Source organism: Phaenicophaeus curvirostris, chromosome 1 (genome assembly GCF_032191515.1).
Source record: "Phaenicophaeus curvirostris isolate KB17595 chromosome 1, BPBGC_Pcur_1.0, whole genome shotgun sequence".
NCBI classification, from domain to species: domain Eukaryota; kingdom Metazoa; phylum Chordata; class Aves; order Cuculiformes; family Cuculidae; genus Phaenicophaeus; species Phaenicophaeus curvirostris.
In genome coordinates this window covers 67,682,615-67,705,690 of record NC_091392.1, presented here as the reverse complement: position 1 = coordinate 67,705,690, position 23,076 = coordinate 67,682,615, and the positions used below count along the sequence as shown (strand labels likewise).

The 23,076-nt window shown below is 39.0% G+C and overlaps 2 protein-coding genes across 3 annotated transcripts in view; one reads left to right on the top strand and one right to left on the bottom strand.

Annotated features, from left to right (window-relative positions):
- The window catches only part of RERG (RAS like estrogen regulated growth inhibitor), a 108,665-nt gene extending 86,964 nt beyond the window's left edge, over positions 1-21,701 (top strand). Inside the window, exons 2-4 of the mRNA XM_069861776.1 lie at positions 2,064-2,120; positions 16,054-16,127; positions 17,048-21,701. Of these exons, the coding sequence (XP_069717877.1) occupies positions 2,064-2,120; positions 16,054-16,127; positions 17,048-17,455 (539 nt within the window). The 3' untranslated portion in view covers positions 17,456-21,701. The remainder of the gene's footprint in view (positions 1-2,063; positions 2,121-16,053; positions 16,128-17,047) is intronic.
- PTPRO (protein tyrosine phosphatase receptor type O) overlaps positions 1-23,076 on the bottom strand; it is a 350,703-nt gene that overhangs the window by 286,798 nt on the left and 40,829 nt on the right. The gene's annotated exons all lie outside the window — the stretch shown is intronic.

Below are 23,076 nucleotides of genomic sequence, written 5' to 3'. Positions count from 1 at the left end.
AGAAGCATGGCCAGCAGGTTGGGATAGAGGATTCTGCCCCTCTGCTCTGCTCTTGTGAGATCTCACTTGGAGTATTGCATCCAGGTCTGGAGTCCTTAGCACAGGAAAGACATGAACCTGTTGGAGTGGGTCTAGAGGAGCACCACAAAAATTGTCAGAGGGCTGGAACATCTCTCCTATGAAGAAAGGCTGAGAGAATTGAGGTTGTTCAGCCTGAAGAAGAGAAGGCTCTGGGGAGACCTTATAACAGCTTTTCAGTACTTAAAGGGAACTTACGAGAAAGATGAAGACAAATGTTATAGTAGGTCCTGATGTGAAAGGACAGGGGGTAATGATTTTAAACTAAATGAAGTTAGATTTTGACAGATCTAAGGAAGACATTGTTTGCAATGAGTATAGTGGAACATGTTACCCAGAGGGGCTGTAGAATCCCCATCCCTGCATATTTCAAGGTCAGGTTGGACGGGGTTGATGTTTGTGCTTATTGCATGGGGATTGTACTAGATGACCTTTAAAAGGTCTCTTCCAAAATGTCCTGGTGCAGACATCATCATGGATGGAAAATAAGCTACACACGTCTTCTTGTAGTGTAATGGTATCCTTGAAGTGAAAAAGTTACATGACTTGAAAAAAAAGTTATGACTAGAAAAGTTACTTTGGCTAAGAATTGCCACATCCACGCTGAGGGCCAAGAACAGCATTTCTGCAAAATCTAAAAATAAATAATAATAATAAAAAAGGATTTCCTAAGGCAAATAGAAACTTAAAATAATACCAATTTAAAATCGCTTCTTGTGCAGCATCTCATTTCCATAGGATCAACTTCTTATTACTCTTCCATGTGTGAAGCATAGTTAAATCTTTCTGAAAACTAATACTCTGTTTGTATTTAAAAGAATAGGTTCCAATTAAGCAGAATTTAATTAATTATATCTATTCTGTGGAGTGTTGCCTTATCCTACCATTGCACACAGAAATCTAGGTTGTGGGGCATTCTCATGGCTTCAGTTTTAAAAGAGTTTAGAACTGGGTTTAGCTGTGTCTGTTTATTGTCTGTCTGCAACGGGAAGAAGAACAGAAAATTCCTGTAGGACTGATAACAAGGAAAACTTTTCCTGTAGTCTGCAGTCATAGCTAGTGCAGTGTTATCTCTTGTTCCATTTTGGAAATGCAGAAAGGGTTTTGAATAGTTGGCAGTGATGAATGCTTCATTGACTCCACTAGAAATTCAAGGCACTGCTAAGTTTGAAATTAGAACACAATCAATATCCTGTCAAAGCTTTTATAAGTTTGTCTTAAAGGGGATGGGGGGTAGAATAAAGTTAAGTATAAGAACATAAGTAGCAAGATCTCAACCCATAAACTGAATCCGAGAACTAGTTATCCAGTGCTCCAAAATCTAAAGCTTGATTTCTGCTTCTGCAAATTCACTAATAGCATTTGTTGATCATTGGTTTAAAATATTATTGCTGCTTGCTTTAAGTGACAAGTAGGCAAAACGTGGAAGATACATTGTTGCAAGGATGGCATGCCAAAGTAAAGAAAGAAGCTATTTAGCTAGTTATATTTTTACCTACCAAGGTTTAAAATTGGAGCATTTTCAAGACTTAGGTTATGTTGAACATCCCTAGTTTTGAAGCTTCAAAGCATCCAAAGCAGTGATTTTTTTCAAAGGTCATCTGCTCATAGCACTGTAAATGAGGTCGTTTAGGCTTTGTAATGGTGGAACCTATTGTGACAAAAAAAAAAAAAAAAGTGGGAAAAAGACACTGCCATTGAAAATCTTTTGGTGTTCTTTGGCCTGATTTGTTGAATGGGTAAGTGATTAACACCGTAAAGTGTTTTTTGTTTTGTCTTCATTTTGTTTCCCCTCTCCAAAAGTGTACATTGGGCCATGAATGGTGCAAGGGTCTTGACCTCCCCAATAGCAAAGCTGAATTTTGCTCACCGTTCAGGGGAGCTGCTACATGCCCGTTCACACAGAAAAGGTTGCTGGGAAAGCTTTAAAAAACAAATAAGTTGATGGCTTGTGCATCTTACCTGGAATATTTTTGTTCCCCCAGCTCTTGTTGTACGCTTCCTGACCAAGCGGTTCATCTGGGAGTATGACCCGACACTAGGTAGGTTGCGTTTTATTCTATATATGTGTTACGCTGTGTATAACAGTATGGGTGAAGTAATGGAAAGACACAGAGTTAAAATTCCAAGCCTCAGTCAACTTTTAAATTTGCTGTAAAAAGCTTCTCTATGGTTGTTTAAAGCTGGAACAAATTATTACTTAAGATGGCAGAATAGTGAAGGAGTAACACACGAAATGCTAGAAAGCAGAATTAGTATGAGGCACATTTCTGCCCACACAGAAGTCAGTGGGAATTTTGCCATTGAAAGCAATTGTATTAGTATTTCACTCTGAAAATGTAGCGTGCAATCAGTTTTCTGCTTTTGCATAACCCAGTCATCAGCTGCTAGAGAAAAAGATGGCTGGCATATAGATCTCAAAAATTCAAGGGGTGGGGGAATTTCTGGGTCCCTTACAGTCAGTCTGCCTACCTTTAGGTAACTTTTTTGTCCTTACTTTCAAACACGCATTGTGTCTCACTTTTAGGGTGACCAGATAGGCACACGAGTCATCAAAAGAACATCCACATCTCCACTGCTCGCACTTAGCTGTGTTGGCTCTGGCACTTTTGAGAAACTGTCATAGGTATCTCAAAAAAAATGTTTAAACAGTTGCTCTGAATTAACAACCTTGGCTTGAAAATTTGGGCCAAGGTCCTATTTCTTAGTATTTCTTTAGTTAGAATATACTTGAAAGCTCTGCATCAGAGAAAATCCAGGCCAATAAGTTTAAGATGAGGCATTTACACCTTAGAAGACATCTTCAATACTCCAGGACTAAGTGATTTACATGTCAAGTAAGGGACTGGGAAATTTCCTTTTCTCCAACAATCTGTAACCATCTCCTTCCTAACCTTTCTTTGGAGGCTTAAATATGAATCATACAGTTAAATACCTACTTCTTTGTTAAGGTTCTTTCTTACTGCAGAAACAGAGAATGCCATAAACTTGCACAGCAGAAGCAGATGAAAGTTTAATATACTTTCTTGCAAAACCCAAGCATACTTTTCAGAAAAGCTAAGCGTCCAGTATTGGACAAAGTATTTTTCCCTGGTAAGATGAAGAAATGACAGATATCAGAAGTCTTATTTTGGGAAAGCGATTCTCATAAACCTTGAACTCAAATACATTCTTTCATCTCCTAGTATCAACGTATTCATCTGTGAATTGTAAGTCACCAGCCTTGTAGTGCACAATGGGATGTTCAGAATAATGTTCTATTAGTATTATTAGTATTAGTCCTTCATATCTCTATCACTAATACATCATTTAAAAAACTTGACAATAGAATAATATACATAAAGTGTTTCATAACAGTATAGTCCAAGCTAATTAATTTCTTACAGGGACACTGCATGCAAAAGTATCCTTGTATCCTTGTTTAAGCACACAAGTTGAGTTATTAGCAAGCTGTAAGGTTTGTTATTTTTTTGCCTCATTATGAAGGCCTCATGGCTTTTTCAGTGTGCAAGAACTGATATTTGTTTTTGTTTTACAAATGAATACACAAATTAGCCATGCCCCTCAGAATCTAGTCATCTTCTGTTTGCAGCATGGAAAGCTTTCATGCAGACAACAGTCCTATCTCACTAAAACAAAAAATAAATTTCTTCCGACTTATTGGATTTAATGTTCTTGCTCAGTATAGAGGCTAATAGCTTAAATTATCTATTAGTCTTTGTGAAGCTAAGTTAAATTGCTCAGAGGAAAGGGCTTGAGAAATTAAAAAACTAATTAAGTATTGTCAATAGAAATTTCTTAATCTCTGTAATTCTGGTGGAAGCTGTCCACCAGTGACTGTTTTTTAAAGTGTTCTTTCTTTCTTCAAACTATGGATCATAACCAGATTCAAAAGAGGCTCTGAAGTGTTAGGAAAAAAAACATTCTGAAATTCTAACCACGATTCAGGCCTTTAGAACTCAGTCAGAAAGGGACTGCATCTTCAAAAGCTTTGAGAAAGACTGCATGAAAGAATGCATTTCTCTCTTTATCATGATCATCCTGCAGTGATTTAGTGCCCAGTTGCCTGTAAACATCACTAAGCTGAATTTACTGAGAATTTTTAGCAGAATAGGTTCATTCCTTCTTAGCAGTCATAGACTAGCAGTTGGGTAGAAAGAAGGGTATCTACATGTTCCACCAATATAAAAAGGTTTAAGTTGTGTTAGTGAGACCCATTTGCCCTATGCGGGGTACAAGCAGCTTTGTCAGGTAAGTTAGAAAGGACAGGAAAAAACAGATGCAAACTGTCTAGCTACTAAGCAACAGGAGGTTTTGCCAAAAATCACTGAGGCGGTGACAAATATGTTGTATTTGAAATTTATTTCTTGTGTTAAGTTTCCAGTCACCCATTAGCCATCTGATGCAAGGAATCCCCAGGTAACTGCTGGTTTTAGGAAAGCTTTCACCAAGCTATACAAGGCCTGATGGAAATTCAATGTTATCCTAAACTAAGCATCAGAGTAAAAAGCCTTGTCCTCTTAATTCAAGGGTGGTACGTTTTAACTGGAAAGGAAAAAGCACACTTTATAAATATTCTCTACTATTCTAACCTGCCAGAAGAAAATGCAGGACCATATTTTTAGCAACAGCTGGATATAGTGCTGTATCTCCAGGAGCCAAATTACAAACCGCAAAGTAATATTTTCTGGCAGGAGGAGCATCACTGAATCTTCCAGCCTCTGACACATGAGGCTGCTGCTAAAGTTGGGGCTTTGCAGCTCTGCCACTTCTGTCTATGATGTTGAATCTGTACAAGCACTGGTAGAATAGCTGCATCTTCACCAAAAAGTACATATCCCTGGGCTGTTTATATTATTGTTCTCAGTCAAGAGGTAACAACTGCAGCAAAGATCATTTTTCAGGCAAGTATTAATTGTTAGCCCTGACTTCTCCATCATTTCTGCCTAACTGGAAAGTCACTGTCACCATCATGGCATGTTTCTAGTTTTTGGGTTTTCTTTGTTTTTGTTTTTTTTTAAACAGTATCTAATCTCTTAGTCTAAGTGGTTACCTGGCATTATCACTTACCAATTCCAGTCTTTATATATAATAAGTCACTCATCTATCCCATGTGTGGGACAGAATTAGAAGGTCCAATGAAATTCTGTGTAGAAATAGGCTAGAACTGAACATTTCACAAAATACATCCTCAGTTGTTTTCCAAAGTATTAGATATATTATTTCAGCATTAAACTTAATCTTCTTTAGCTTGTTAAATATGTGCTGAGAAGGGGGATTGGATTACCACATGGATTTCACACAAAATTCATTAATGTTTATAATGTTCTTAAACAGAACACAACTTGCAAATTAATAACCAAATTCCCTGTCATGTTAGAAGTCCTAAAAACACTTGGCCTGGTTAGGGCACCACATAAGCCACAGCCTAAAAGTGCTTTACAAATACAAGCAACACATCAGCAGTGGATTTTTTACAGAACTGGAAATCTGTGCTGTATTTCAGTTTGGCTCTATTAAGAGCTTCATAGAAGAAGCATGAAAACAAGTATTCCTATGTACCATTTCAGCAGCGCCTGCCAGGGACCGGATGGCAGCAGGATGACAGTTTGCCAGCCACCAAGGCAGCTTGGCTGAGGGAGAGTTGCAGCCTGCAAGCAGCCTTCCTTGCAGCATCACTGCTGCAGGTGGTCCTCCTGGGGACCAACCATCTCACTGCTGCTGTAGAACCAGAAGGGTATGAATGCCTAACACCTGCGAGCTGGCTTTATCTCAGGGATGGACACACTGTATGGGGATGAGCTTCAAGGTTGAAGTACAAATACCTTTATTTGGCCTGAATGCAGGACTCCCATGGACCTCAGTGACCCAGGGATTCACATTATGACTTTCAAGGCTGCTGTAAATAGCTGCTTTCCTCAGTAACAGTAAATAGGAATAACAGTCTGGATCTTGTCAAATTCCCCCATAAGCTAGTGACTGTACTCAGAATTTAGGATGCCTTTGCCTGACCTCAAAGATGGATAGATTTTGTGATTTGCCATCAAACAGGCGATATTTAATTGCTTTTAAAATTGGAGACGCTGAATCAAAGTAAGTCATCAAGGGAACTGGTAAATTGATTTTTTCATGGTGGACGTAGAAGGAGGAGGAATACCAAAGAGTCATCACAGCACCAGACAGACAGCACTGATGTCTGCAGAATACTTCATGGGCAACAGCAAATTGCCTACATCCATAAGCCATGACATGCAGGGAGAATGGTGAAAGAAGATAATTCACCATAGCTGTGGCTAAGTGGGTGCTTTTTACAATAACTTTTGCAATATTTTTCTAAGAGCATATTCATTTTTCTACCATAATCAGAACAATTTGCTTAACTAGCAACAGAAGTGAGATATCTGAGAATTAAAAAAAAAGAGGGGATTACGAACTGAGTTGTGGCTTTTGTTCTGAATTAGCATTTTTAGGTACAGTTGGGACAATTAGGTGCTTTCTGAAGTGCAATGACTTAAAACATCCATTTTTACTGTATAGGGAAAAAAACCCAAACAAATAAAATCCCGTGGAAGCACAGGAGACAAGTTCCTAAGCTCTTTTCTTGTTTGGTTTGCGTTTTTGTTTTTGTTTTTTTTTTTTCTCACTGGTTTGTTGCGCACAGTCTCTGCTGATTTGTTTCGCCTATAAAATACTTCATCTCATAGAAGGGTTGTAAATCCTTTAGGTAGCTGGTACTCATGATGACTCGCATATCAAAGGTGCACAGAAACACCAAGCATTTCTCCAAAGGCTGGATTTTAAACAGAAGTCTAGTTATAAAATCAGAGCAACCAAGAAGTTAATATTTCTGTTGACCTTTCTAAAAGTCACTTGGCTTTCTCACACTATCCCTAGATGTCTTTCTCTAGCTCTTCACAGATTTCATACAACTTTGCTAATCCTCTGAAAGGAAAACTGTCTCTGAGCAGATAATCAGCAGAAAGTTGCTTGACAGATGGGCCATCTGTGAAGGCAATGAGAGACAAAAAGCATAGGAGTTTATTTAATTGGAATGGAATAAAGACTATTCATTACTTTGAAGGAGCAGAGGTAATCACAAAGAAACATGAGTCTTAAGAAAAATTATGATTTTACTGCAACTATTAGATTAATAGTGACATATTTTAAAAGTATTGCTTTCAACTATATCACAATTTCTTTAAGTCACTCAGGTTTTTGTTCATGCCTTTTTCTACTGGGAGGGAAAAAAACCCCGAGTTGGTATTTCTATAAAGTCCTATCTAATGCAACATGCAAACAGCCTGTAAGACATCATCAAATATGGGTAAAATGTGTTGGTATCAGTAAAGTAGCAAAGACAGTAGATAAGGTGGTACAAATTGCTGTCCTGCAGTCTTATGAAAAGCCCACCATAGCACTGCTCTTCTCCAGCATAACTTGGAACAGCCAAAGGACTGCAGAAAGATACAGTAGATAAACAAATGCTTGAAGGAGGGAGACAGACACCTCTATTAGTGCCCCAAATTATCTCACAGTAGACAACTTCATCTCCTGTAGATCAGCTCATGACTTATAAATCTTACCACTGTGGCAAGGACAGCAGAAATCACTTTGTGAAGATATTTACATTGGCAAGAAGGTTTTTCCCGTTAGAAAGCTTATTGAAAGGAAGATTATTTTTACATTAGAAGGGTAGTTTTGCCTATATAACCACATCTGTAGTTGGGGACTCTTTTAGCAATATGCTGTCATTCAGGGACCACGAGGGAAGTTGGAAGATAGCATTCATAGTGTAATTAACATTACAACCCTAACAAATATGGATAGCCTTTTCTGGGTTTTTTGTTTGCTCCCCCCCTCCAGGCCCCCGCACCTGGTACATGTTTGTACAGACAGCATGAGGAAAGCAGATTGAGAATCTATCCAAACTAGCTTGCATCAAAATGGTTGATAACCACAAAATGCTTAGCCAAGCCCTCACTAGAAATAATTCACTTTAGCAAGAAAAGATACAAGAACTATCTTTTTGGGCTGATTTTGTGCCATACAGCCATGAAGTCAAAACAAATACAGTTCTTGGGGACTGTCTTTGGTATCTGGTTTGTTCAGCTAACACATTATCTGGACAGCTAGAATACTACCTGAATACAAACTCTTGGTCTCCAGGATTGCTTTCACTGCTGCAGGTGTCTTTGTATATTGCAGATTTTTAGTTTTCTTGACTTGGGGCTCACTCAGCAAGTTTGTCTTAACACTTCTGAATGTTTACTGCCTGCCTCTACCATAAAATTACTCACTCCCAGCCATGCAGCTGAGAGAGGAGCTGCCCAGACAGCAAACAGAAATTTTAGCAAAGGGACTGATACTAAAATAAGTGTTAATAAATCATTAACTGATGGTCCCTTCAGCCCTAGATTGCAAAGACTGACAGACTAGCAGTCCCAGGAGGAAGGCAGCCTGGGGAAGATTCCCCTCCCAGCCCTGTCTTCCTCCTTGCTGCACAAAAGGATACCCTGCAGCCTGCACAGTGCTATAGACAAGATTGTTGACATGCTCACAATTAAAAATAACTATTTTTCATAGCAAGAAAAAGAGGAAAGAGTTCTGCCGTCATCTTGCGGAACTTTGCCTTCTGCATATTTCATCTGAACACCCTTGTTGATGAATACAGCCTCTCCAAGCACAAGCAAGGAATAACATATGTGGTCCAGCACAGGCTTTCAGCCAAAGAGAAATGTAATGGTAACCAAGCATTTGGGGCTAGGAGGAATGTCTGCCAGCCTGTGTTTCAAGAAGTGCCATGACAAATGTGTAGACACATAATAAATTGCTGGGAAATAGCCTTATTTTCAAGCCCAACTCAAGCTATTAGTATCCTCAATTTTTATTAACAAAATTACTCATTCCTTCTGCCTCAGTGCTTAAGGGATTGAGTCTGCAGTAGTCCAGACTGTGCTTTGCTAGGTATCTTCCCGGGCTTCCACTTTTCCCCACTTGAAAACAGTAGAAACATTAACTTTATATATATTTAATACGCAATATTTTTTTTTACTGTGTTCCTCAGCAGTAGGAATTTATATTGAATGTATTATGACAAAGAGCCACGAAAGTATTCCTGATTTGTCTGAGGTGTTCATAAGGAAATGGACTGGCATGGCCTAGAGCACCTTAAACCCCCAACACTGGCTTCTAGAATGCTCAAGGACTTGAAATGATGAAATTGTAATTGAGAACAGCAAAGGAAGATGCTTATAATAACATGGAAAGCAGTTATCTGAAAATGTGAGTTGTTTTCTTTCACATAAGTCTCAAGATGAGGATATTATTGATGCCAGCAATAAAAATATTGCCTTTTTATGGTGGCTTGACAAACAGTACAAGTCAGAAATGGCAGTGGCTGCTCTTGCTGTAGGTACAGCTGCAAAATATTTTGCCCCTACTTTTCTTGTTCATAGTGTTCTGAAATGTTCTCCAGATGAGCAGGAATTTCCAGTGCTTGCTTTTGCACCTTCAGGAGAGCAGACTTTTGTTTTGATTGTTTTAGGTGTGAGAAAAGTCTCACTGGTTAGTTCTCATTTATATTGGCAGGAATAAAGTGAAACTTACAGCTTTGCTAGCGAAGACTTCTTGCTACAATCAAACAGAGAAGTGTAGCAAAATATGGTTTGTTTAGACCTAAACTTGTCATGTGCATATTTCCCACTGGGAACAGATGCCTCTGCTTAGTGTTGGTGTGAAAATTAAATCAGAAAGTTAAACAACAACAAAAAAAAAACCAAAAAACCAAACCAAAACCCAGTTAAAACCTTGATGCTTACTCCCTACTAATTAGCACTGCTCTGGCTTTTTTGATTTTGTTTTAGAAATTGTTTTAGCATACCTTAATGAATGCAATTCCCAAGTATCTTCACACATTTTCTCTGCTTATCTAAGCAAAAGCCGAATAATGACACAATCTAGGGGGTGGGGAGGAATGTAACGCCACTCTCCTCCTTAAAAGAAACTCCGTCTTCACATGCACAGGAGAAAAATCACATGCAGCAGAAGCCAAAAAATTGACATACTTCCCATTAAGTTTAGAGTTATCTTCAAGAAAACTGTATTCTAAAATTTATTTCTGGAGGCCAAAATATGTTATTTATTGAAAATATCCACAAGAAGAATGCTTTTCTGTAGACTAGTTTTGTCTATCCACCTATTCTACCTAAAGGGCAAATTTGGAGAAGGGAACAAATCCTTTCATACCAAGATGAGAACTTAATAGCCTAGTGGGGTTATGCATGTGATAGCCATTTATTTTCTTTCCCACTTTTTTATAAAAAGGAAAATATGATAAAACCAAAGTTTCTTACTGAGCAGCAGGCTGAATGAAACCTCAGTTCTTCTGAATTTGTTCCCTGTATTTCATGCTGCAGTAGCTTGTTTCTTTGCATGTGTCCCGGTGCTCCACAGAGCATCTTTTGTCCCCTGTGAGTCCCTACAGTGCCTAAAGCTGCTTCTAAGGTCTCCTACAAGTAACCTTTGCCTATCCGCATGGGTCAGGAACAACTCCACATCTTGGCATCTGCAAAGGCACATCTGCTCACTGCCCAGAGTAGAAACCGGGACTTCCTCTCTGTGCTTCTTCAGGGGCATTAGTAAGATCTCTGCTTTCCACCCAGCCCTGATTTTAATAAAACTTTCAGGATGTATACACTCGAGAGCTTCACCTTGGACTGAAAACAGCAACTAAAAGCAGCTTCGCAAGCTGGGTCTCACTCGCTGGCTGCAGTGCCTCCCATTTGAATTTTTTTGTGCTCAGCTTTAATCTGATTAGTTTGGGAATACCTGTTGTACTACAGTCACAGCTCTGATTACAGTAGATGTAGCCTTGTAGAAAGCAGCCAAAAAAACCTCCTTTGCTCATCACTGTATCAATTCCAAAAGCAGCATTCACAACAGCAGATTGCATGTGAAGCAGGCTACAGTCCCTAGAGTTGAATTAAATATCACTCCAAGCAAATATCTTCTCCTTTCATACAAGTTTTTGTTTAAAAAATGTGGCTGGATGTGAGTCTTGGTATAGTATGATAGTTGTACATACAAGGCACCTTACAGGTACTGTACAACCTAGAACATTTCTTCCTGTATTTCTCCAACTCTTAGAGTTACACATATGGAGACACAATACTGCAGAGTCCAAGTCCAATTATCAGAGCTATCAGAGCCAGAGTTTCCTTTCAGTAACTTTTTTTTAGTAGTATTTATTCTTTTACACATTATAATAATAATAGTAGTAACAGTGTATAGCATATTGTTTGATGGTATTATTGTTAAGTAGTAAGTAATCCAACTATGCTTGCTTTGGGGTCTGCAGCATCAGAATAAAGACACATATGGGGATATACTGCATTAGCATTAGAAATATGTTCTACATACACACGGCACCGATGGTTGCAGAATAAAAATCCTCCTGTAAACTAAATAACAGCCATATGTAAGTAAGAAAAAATACATTTAGCTGAGTTTTGAGAAGAGCTGGGGTCGAGGGAGGAAGAAGGCAGGAGAGACTTTCTGAGTCAGAAGGTACATTCAGCTTACAGGGGCTTTCTAAAACATGAAAGGTTGCCAAAGCAGCAAGAAAATGTAGAGGAAGACAGATTTCAAAATGCAGGCTGAAGGAAGGCTCTGGTGAAGGTATCAAACAGCACCAGGGTTAGTAATGCAGGTAAACTCTTTTCCCAATGGGCTGTTGAAGTCACTCAAATGTAATAGAGACAGGTCATCCTACTGCATATCAAATACTTTAGGAGTATAAATGAGCAAGGAGTTTATTAAAATTTAAAAAAAGGAACCTGTATTATGCAATCAGAAATAATTATGGGAAATTTTAGTCTTTTGAACTTACTCCTGCATTGCCATTAAACAAGACTTTAACAATAACTTAGAAATTCATGCCTATTAACTGTAGGGTTTTGGTCTGGAAACTCAGCTATAATTATTATACAAAAACTCTTTCTCTAGGTCTCTTACAATTCTCAGATCCAACTTGATGAAAGCTACCACAAGACCAAAGTTTCTTACAGAAATTTTACATGTCCTTGTTTTATTAACCTTTTGTGACAAAAATGAAATAAAATGGAAACAGAATTTGTATCGCTCTGCACATAAAAGGAATCAGAAGAGACCAGGCTGTTCCTTAAATTAACACGTAAAATGGAGTATGTTGTTGCTCCATCTCAGCTGATTTACCTGCTCCTACTTACAAGTGTTTTCCTAAAAGCAATAAACCTTTCAGATGCAAGTATTTCCTCCCTTCCAGACTTGTGACATACCCCTGATATATATTCCCAAAATAAACAAGTACTGAAAACAGCTTTTTACATCACTGCAGCTTTTTACATCACTTAAAATAAAATCTAAGATTTAGCAATTACTTCTCAGGTAATAGTTTTTCTCTTGGAAATCTAATCTTCTTGAACAGATACATTCAAGGGATCAGGATAGTCCTGGTCAAATAGGTTTGATAAATAATAAGCTAAGTACCTATGGGCCAAAACTCTATTAAATATGTCACAATAGGCATAGCACGATGATGCGATATGGTCGAGCTGTGACTGAACACCATATTCATGGGCTGTCTGTGGATGATGGCCTTCAAAGTTTTCTCTGTATTTAAGTTTAACAGCTTTTTTCTGTGTTGTTTTTTTTTTTTAAATTACATTGTTCAGAAGAATAGGGAGATTTGTTAACATGCTTATCACAGAGAGTCCTAGGGGAGTTGTTTGTTTGGTTCTTTCCCCCTTCCCTACAAAAAAAAAAATAATTCGTTCTGTAACTGTTCAGCAGCTGTGGCAATCACCGAGTTCCTATTAAAGAATTAATGTGGCAATATATTATAGACTTAAAAACAAACCAACTGCTGCCACTTTCTAAACATGTTTCTTGAGCCTTTTGACATCTCTAAATTTGCTGGAATAAACTTAAATTTTTCAAATTATAGGACTGTGAGAATCAAGAATGCTTTGTATGGCAAGAATGGTGGAAGATTGCAGCTTTATAACTAAGTGGGACCCTGAAATCTGGCACCAGCTTTCAAAGCCACACACATTCAGCACCACCTTGATCTTGTCATCGGGAATATGAATAGAACCATAGCACACGCCCAAACCAATAGGAACTAGTCAGACTTATTTACTGATATTGATGCACCAAATAGTCCTATTTCCATAGTGCTAGTGGCATCAGACATACCATGGCTCAGTCAGCAGCAGCAGCAGTTCCCTAACTCTACTTTGACGCTAGCAGTTTTGACACTGAGTCTATGAAGAGCAAAACGCAGCTCTGAGGATTCTTTTCTGTCTACAGGGTTTTAGCCATACAACTATAAATATAGTATATAGGCATTACTTGGAGCAAATGGCAATCTGAAGCTCAGAAAGTTGCCTATAGTTATCTTGGGAGTCACTGGTACAGTGGTACTTTACTCCTACTTGACTGTGGTGATGCAGGCATAAGAATCCTAAGTGCTTTTATGGTGTAGTTTATCCAAAGAGAGAAATCAGACAAGCTATATCCAGCACCTATTTTACTTCATCAACTCTTGTAGGAGTCAAGGATGCTTTGCTGAGATGCAGACCATGGCATTGTCAATAGTTTCATTGAGGGGTTGCACAGGTGTCTCAAGTCATCTAATTATGTCTCTAGCTGGATGTCTGAAAAAAATAGCGTTAGAGGGAAAATGACATTAGCAAATTGTAAAGCACAGCAATGCAGTTGTGAACTATCATGGGACCGATTATGAACACACAACTTCAGGGGTTGTAACTTACAAGGCAACCAGATTCTTCAAATGTTTCTGTTTCCTTGAAGGAAACGCCACATCTGTGATTAAATCAAAAAATGCTTTAAACACCCAGCTGTTTTACAGTCCTCACTAAAGTTCACCCAGCTACCATACATTCCAAAGCACAGGAACAGGCACACATTTACTAAGATATATTTACGCTAATCTGACCCCAAATCACTGCTGCTCATCCAGGATCAAATTCCATCCCAGCATAAGCAGCCAAAGTGAGTTAAACTTGTAACATTAAAGTACCGCCAGAGTCCTATTTTGAGAACTCAAGTATGATTTAAGAATCATTCTGCTTTCTACAGCAAGCATGGGTCTACTTGAGACTGATTCTGCAAGAGCTGTATGGCTTACCATACTCTGCCTCCTATGAACGACATTTCACAGATATGCTGCAAACACGGATGGATGGGCACTTTCTCAAGTTGCATGGACCAATTTTCAACAGCTACTTGTCAAGAAGGGGCAGGTGGTTGAGAGCATTTAAGCATTGCAAGGCCTAAACAAGTAATGAGCTAATCACATTACTCACTCAGAGAGCTATCTCTCTGACAGTGCTTTCCTCCAAAAGAAACAAAGCATGAATTCCTAAATGACCTTGGACGTGGAGTGCTGCACAGGGAATCACAACCTAGCAGTGAACATTTTAACCACTCACATAACTTGTTGAAGGTGCATCACTGCAGCTTCCACACCAAACTAGAGTTCCTGCCTTTTCTGCATTCCCCTGGGGGAATTGCTGCAGCTAGGAGGGCATACAGAAGGGACAGATAAGACATACCACTGAGAGACCTATGTGTATCTTACTCTGCCATGGAGGTATAGCCTGAGGATCACAAAGACCGCCAACTCCTTCAACAGCCTTGCAATACTAAACAGAAGGGGTATTTACAGCCTTTAAAAACCTAGACTTCATTGCCTGAAACCCTACAGCAAGATTACTTGCCATCTGCCTAATTAAATTGGCCATTTGTCCCTATTAGAGACAGTTGTGCTGCTTAAAGCAGATAAGGTGGCATAGGAGGGGAGTGACATTTTTGGTTTGGAAAGAGAGTGTTTGCAGGACTGACAGCATTGGAACATTCATCACTATGAAGATGTGACATTCTTAAGGCTGTGACAAAAAATGCATTCACCAAACATGAGCCCTTTCAGAAGTACAAATTCAAGAAATGTGTTTCCTTAAAGATATCCTTCATTCCTGTTGAGATTTGCACCAAATAAAAGAATTGTGTCTCTGACAATGCAAAGCATTCATAGTCATTGACTACAGTTTTACAGCATACGCATTTGCCTTTTGATACAGGACATCTGTGAGCTAGCAACAGTAATAAATCTGAATGTTAGCACAGATAATTTTCTGAGATTTAGGTCAAATGCTATCAAATTTAACTTATCAGCTCATTAAGATAAAACAAGACTTTTTGTCATTAGCTTTCTGATTAGTTGCCTGGTTCCAGAACCTCAGATACAGTAAATAGGTTTCGTTTTTTCCCTGTAGGATAGTGTGAATGCTTAATGCCCACCAGTTATTGTTGTAAATCATCCACAGGGAAATCACCACTTGAGCTTTTGCTAGAACAGGGGAATGTGATGATTTCAGCATGTTTCAAAGAGGCATTCTGAAAATAACTAACTGTTCTGTAATTTTATCACAGTATAAGGCCAGAGCTTAGTGGTTAGGTTCCCTGAATTGCCACCATACTGGTTTTGATCTTGTCAGACTTCAGGCTATGCAGTGACAGGCTTTTAAGTTAGATACTTTGCCCTAGCAGTATTTGCATTTCATAGGTCATCTTCATGTTCTCCATGAACAAACATGAAAAATGGGTTGCAGCCTTGCAGAGCTTTTTGCCACAGGAAACTCTTCCCTTTTGTTGGGTGTGGAGCACAGTGTCCGCAGGCACAGCCCTTTGTGGATTTAAGCCATGGAAAAGAAAGGGTTGTACCATATGAGGAGAGGTAAAATAGTCACTGTTGTAGAGGACTTGAATGTGTTCCAGAATGGCTGAAAGCTCCGACAAATAAAATTTAGCAAAACTGTATGTCACGTCTTGGGTTGTGTGCTGGGGTAGCTGTAATGAAGATTAAAAAAAAATAACTTTTTTTAATACGTTTCACAAAATGTGTTCTTATTTTAGAGTCTACCTATCGTCACCAAGCTACCATTGATGATGAAGTGGTTTCCATGGAGATACTAGATACAGCTGGTCAGGTACGTGGGTACATGTACTATTATCCAATACCTTGGATGAGATAGACAGCAGAGAAGGGGAGTGCGGTGGTGGCAGCAGTGTGGTGGGTGGTAGATGTGATTTGCTTCAGGGAACAGAGATTTGCTGCAGAACAGAGTTCCCACTCCACTACCATCAGCTTGCTGCTGGACTCAGACACTTCTGCAAGGGAGCCTGCTTAGAGTTTTCAAGCACTGGAAGAAATAACAAAGTCAGGGTTTACTCTGAGATTAAAATTATTTTGTTCTCACTCCTTGATTTGGGGCCAACCCAATAATACATTATTACTGTGCACAAAGTCACAGTATATTTCTAGAGCCAAGTGATGAGGCCTGACATCCTCAGTCAATGATTTCCACCAAAGCGAAGAGCAGTTTTTATAGAATCATAGAATCATAGAATAACCAGGTTGGAAGAGACCCACCAGATCGAATCCAACCATTCCTATCAAACACTAAACCATGCCCCTTAGCACCTCGTCCACCCGTGCCTTAAACACCTCCAGGGAAGGTGACTCAACCACCTCCCTGGGCAGCCTGTTCCAGTATATATATTCCAGTATATATGTTCCAGTATATCTTGATATAGCCAGGTCCCCCTTGTTTTCAAAACATGGCAGATGTTCATGCTGCACAAGTCCTATGCAGTTTGTGTGCTTGGTATTATTCAACGGAGACCTTGTTTCAATTGCCTGTTTCCAGCCTACCCACAGGCAGCCCATGACACCTTGGTAGAGTAGATCTCTCTCTTTTACATCATAAAAAAGGTGACATGCATAAAGAACAAAGTAAAGCAGAAGTACATGGCTTTGCAGGCTTTGGAGGACCAACATCAATGTGAAGGCCTAGTGTTTTCCTCATAAATCAAATTCCTAAGACTAGTGTATGTCTTTTTGAAACAGGAGGACGCTATTCAGAAAGAAGGACACGTGCGATGGGGTGAAGGCTTCGTGCTGGTTTACGACATCACAGACAGAGGCAGCTTTGAGGAAGTGCTGCCACTTAAGAACTTGTTGGATGAAGTTAAAAAACCAAAAAATGTCACACTCATCCTGGTGGGGAACAAAGCAGACTTGGATCACTCCAGGCAGGTCAGCACAGAGGAAGGTGAAAAGCTGGCCACAGAACTAGCATGTGCTTTTTATGAGTGCTCGGCTTGCACAGGAGAGGGCAACATTATGGAGGCCTTCTATGAGCTCTGTCGTGAGGTACGGCGTCGAAAGATGGTTCAGGGCAAGACTCGGAGACGAAGCTCCACCACCCATGTGAAGCAGGCAATTAATAAGATGCTTACCAAAATCAGCAGCTAAAAAGAGCTGTACTAAGCCAGAGGATCATTTTATAGCATATTTGCTTGGAGTAGAGATGAGGCTGGCAGAGCACATTTAATTGAAAATGGTCAAGCCTTTGTAATTAAAAAATAGAAAAGACAAACCACACTACTTTTTTGACTAACATGGGGTCAGACTTTTTTTCCTGTTTTGAGATGTATTTAGCCACACTACTTCTGGCTAACATGGAAAAAAAAAAAAAAAGAAAAAAAGGGAAAAAAAAAGAAAAGCAAACTCGAAAGGACTAGATGATTGTGGGGACTGGCATTGACAGATTGTCTTCTCCTTCTACAAGGCTGGCTCCAGTACCCTGCAAGTCAGTAGTGCCTAAACATCATTTCCAGCCAGCCAGCTGCTCAGTAGCCACTGGAAAGTAAGATTCTGTCCTCAGTCCATCAACAACCATCACAACTGCTGTTCTCAAGGATTGAATACATGTGGAGGCTGCTGTGTTTTACCAGAAAGTTCATCTGACACCTTTCACCAGCTCTAAATTGATGCATCATGTGCTTTTATTCCAAACTGTCCTTTCTTGTTATTTTTCCCAAATGTATGAGTGCTGATGTTCTTCACAAAGTATGCAAAAAATACAGGAAAGGTCTTTTTTATGGGGTCTTTAGCCAGCAAGACACACATTTCAACAGAGCTGAAGTTTGGCTGCTTTTCCAGATCCTCTGAAACTGCAGAATTCATCATGAAATAATCAGCTAGTCCAGTGGCATTTCAGCATTTCCCCCTTGAAGTACAGTACTGTACCTGAGGAAATGGGATTGTATGTGTTGGGAAATCAAACTAAAAGAATAATCATATTACTATTGATTTAGTTATGGGTAGGTTTTAGCTTTTGTTTATATTTTTGTTTTGGTCTTCTTTCAGTTCAAGTCGTTTCTCTTACTCAGTTTTCTACTGAAGAAGAACTGAATCCATGATAAAACAAGTACTTAAAGTCTAAGCTCAAATGCAAATCAGATGTGAATGGCCTCTACCATATCAAAAGGCCATAATTTACAGCTGTTTAAATTTCCAGATATTACTTGAAGCGCTCTGTGGTTTAAACAAGCACAGGGGTTTTGTGCCTCTATCTGACACATTCAATTGAAAGCGCATTTTTGACAGATTTTTGTGCCTGGGATAAAAGGTGTCCAGTTTTTAGTCCTCCCTTCTCCTCCCTCATGCATCTCATTTAAGCCAGCTGTCAAGTTTTGCCTTGTTACTTGGCATGTTAACTGTATGCTAAGTGATGCAGGAGCCAAGACTGCAAGACTTTCATTCAGATTGTGTTCATCTCCCACCAGTTGTGTTGCACCCCTTTAGGCAGTGTGGTGTGCAGCTCAGACTGGCATCATCAGAACCACAGCCAAAGGCAGGGATGACAAATTAGCAAGTATATTAGCAGTATTCTCCTCTGAGGAAAAGCCCTCCTGTAGCAACTGCTTACAGCTTTATTCTCCACTGCTTTGTACTGCATATTTGCCTCTGTGAGGAAGTAACACCGAAAGGCTATCAAACGCGAATTACCACAGCTGTAGGAGGATGAGGATATTTTATTTTGTCGGACTGCGCTTTGTGCAGTTATAGGTAGCCATATAAGAGGCAGAACTGGCTGGAGAATCAAGCCTGTATGTTCCTGTGAACAGAGAAGAATCCCAGGTTAGGACTTTTCAAAAGGATTCACTTGAAGGTACTTTGCCAAAGTAATTTTTTTTAAACATTCTTTTATCCATATCTTTTATCCAACCAGCATTGAAGAACATCACATTCAGTTGTATTTTATTTATACTATTATTTATTTTCTCTGTTTCTCTGTTTCCCCCATTGTAGTGAAAGTTTATTCCACTCTTCTGAAATCAATATCTATATTTTGATCCTCATATTCAAGGATGTTGCTGTACTCCAGCAACACACTGTAATGGAAACTTCACCATGTGCTTCTGGGCAGAAGGTTCTTGCAACAGGTGATGTCACTATCTTCATGACACACCTGTTCCTAAACTATTGGTCATATCTCCAACTTTTGATTAAAAAGAAATTTTGCCATTTCCAGTCCTATTAGTAACGCAAAATCAATACAAGTGTAAAAGAAGGAGCTAGTGCCTGTTCACGCACCAGTAGTCATTAGCTGAAAGTCTGAACTTGCAAACGTGTATTAGGAACTTGAGCGAGCATTTCACAAAGTGCTATTTTCCACATCGGTGCTGTTGCATGAATCTGAAGTAAACAAAATCCTTACGTGCAATCCCATGGCAACACAGCTGATGAGGAAAGTCATTATGTTGGTATTTTAAGCAGTTGATTTATCCCTCTCTAAGACAATTTCAACAGTTCTTTTCCCTGAAAACCTTTCTTAGGTTTCAGAGTAAAGCTGCATTTAAAATACAAATAGTTAATATATGAATTAGAAGAGAAAATAATTAATCATAATAATATTGGGAGAGTTGAAAGGAAGGAGAGGCTGTTATAGCCCTAACACTTTGCAAAATAATCCCAGCAAGCTGTATCTTCTTTTATAATGTCTGTATGGAGAAGTCATAAAATTCTGGTTACAGAAAATGTTCCACTGTGCAAACATGACTTGTTATGTAAAAAAAACCTCTAATAAAAATAGTAGCATTCCTTTGCAAAGACTGAATTTGGAAACTGCTGAACATGATAAACACTCAGTCAAAAAGGAGGCTGCTCTTCTGTGACCTTTCCTCCCACACAAACACAAATTTCTTTACTTAATTGCTCATTAATTTTTTTTTTCCTCTGTGTAATGGGCTGCTTGTCAAGCCAGTTATAATATAGTATGTTATAACCTGTTGATACATATTATGTAGTATTAAATGCAATCTGGTATACTGTTGCTCACAATGTTGCAACATATTATTGGCTATGCTATAAATGTGTCCTATTTCTACAATGTGTAAATTGAGCCAAAAAAGTGCCCAAGCATTGAAAAGGCCAAATGCAACATGAACCCACATTTGGTAGCCTTTCCACAGCAGACATCAACAGTTTACATTCTGTTCCAGATGCTGCTATTTAAATGTGCATATATGACACTAACATTAAACTCCTCTCTTCAGCCTATTATCATTTCTCAGGAGAGAGGATGGGAAGGATGATAAACAAAAAGGGGGAGGAAAGGTGAAATGGATACTTGTTACCTACAACAAGTTGATTGTCATTTATGAAGTTTTAAAATATTTATCTTCAATTGATGAAGAGTTAGTCATGCCCATGCTGCAAGACCTGGATCAGGAACCAAGACTTCCCTAGAACTTCAAGAATCTTTGTATCTGGGGGTTCGGTGCAACCATGGGTGGAAGTGAGGACCAGCCACTGCGTTTGCACCTGGATCCAGACAGTTGTCCCCAAACCTGGGGACAGTTGCATCTGGCAGTTTGCTACAAGGCTAGTTGATTTTTATATATATAATGATCTGTATGCATTTTTACATTAAAAATATTAAAGCTTGTGCTTGCAGATAATATATAAGAAAAAAATAAAAAGAAAAAATTACAAAACAGTGCTCTCTGTACTGAACTCTTATGCAGTGATCTTCAATTAGTTATCTCCAAAGTGTTGTCTTCCAGTTTTTAAGGGCCTAGTTCAAGAAGACCTGATTCAGATTTTATTTAGTCTTTATCTAAGGGAAACAAACAAGGAATTTTGCCTGAATAAGGACTTCAGGCAATACCAATAACCTCATTGAAACCCACCACTTAAACTCTGTCATGCCAAATAAATGACATGGATCTTGATCCCAAGCTTCTCAGGTAATATTCTGGGCGAAGAGGTCTAGGAGATTTATGGACAGAACCAACTTTTCACCTGCTACCATCTATGCCCATTTTCCAAGGATTATGGCACTGTTGTTCCGAAGAGAAGGTACATTACATGTTTGTGCGGTGTATTATATCAGTGGTACAGAATCTCACATACTGTGAGTATTCAGCTATAGCAGAGGAAGCTTCATGGCAGAATCGGGGAAGCAGCTGTAATCTACTCTCTTGTTTTCCTCCAAACCTGGGTAAACCAAGTAACCCAAAGCATGATCGTAAACAGCCGAATGGTAATGAGGGTATAAGAATGCCACCTCTGTCACAGCACTACATGAAATCTGGGTGCAGGTTCTCTGCTGTGAGATGAAGCCTCCCAAAATTAGGTAAAGCATGCTTCCAGTCACTGTCTGCCTCTTTCATTGCAAAGCAGCCTTGAGTTACATCAAGCTGCACTACAACTTATTCCAGTCACAGTAACATTTCCTGCTGTGCATAAATAGTGTTTGGGATTCCTTTTATCTTTCTTTTCAATGACTCAATCTATTTGCATATCTTGAGGAGAAAAGAAAAAATATAGAGGCTTTAATTAAAAAAAACCCTCCATAGCATTTTGCTGTATCTGCCTTGATGTTCTTTGAAAATCTAAACATGTGATGAAAATAGTATCATCTTAGAAACTCTGTTGTTATGCACTTTATTTCTATTACAGGCGCCAGGCACTAATTACTGCAGGGTTATGACAATACAGAGCAGTGGCTTGTCATCCTGTGCTTTGCAAAGTTACTAGGAGGTGATAATGATGACTTGTGCAAGGCCAGTTCAGCCTGGTTTCTGTTAACACAGTTCCATGGGGGAAAGCTCTTACTGCAGCTCACAGGAGAAAGAGACAGGCTAAGTTCCTGGGGCAGGACTCCACTGACTCTGACAGGGTTATGCACAGGACAGGACAAGCTTTGGTAGCCAAGATGTGGAGAAAACGCTCCAATAATCAACCTCTCTCATCCACTTGAAGAATTTCTTCTCCATTTTTGGTCTAAAGTAGACTGGGAGGAAACTGGGAGGTAAGTTTACACCCCTGACTGTCATCTAATTGTGGAGTATCATGGGAATTTCATCTTCTGTCTTTTTTTGACTGGATTCTTTCACCTCCATGAAAATCCCCCAAAGCAGCATTTTTCTTTTCCTTCTGCAATTGTTCTAAAATAAGAGTGGTTTGGGGTTTGATTTTTTTTTTTAAATGTTAGGTGTCAATACACTCCGATATCCAGGCATGTTGTATGGGCAAAGAGGCTGTATCACTTCTGAGATTTCCCTGTCCCAGGAATGAAGTATTTACAAATATCTTTGGGTGTAAATTCTTAAAGCTGAACATAACTGCTCTGAAGAGTTGGAAATCAATTTTTATTAGAAGAGATCATCTAATAATTAAAGTGCATAACCCTTTGTCAGGTAGCCTAGTCCTAAACCAGACTGAAAGATTCTGTATCACTAGGCACAGCTGTCTCCTACCATAAAATATTGGCATGTAGAATAAAAAAAATTAAAACCATTTGTAGACATACCTCACATTATACCTTGCAGACCAAGACATGTTAATTTATGTAGTATCAGAAATTTATAGAACCTCATTTCAAAGCCCAGTAATTTCTAGTTACTAAGAATACATCCATAGAGTAAAAAAATTGTTTATTATCAAAATACATTGTGAGTAGACATGGTTTGACTCCATCCTGCTTCTAGCCTAGTTAAAGCTATTGTTGCTACAAGGGATACCAAGGAGACACAGAAGGAAATTTTGACAGGAAAAAATTCAAATAAAAGAAACAATAAATA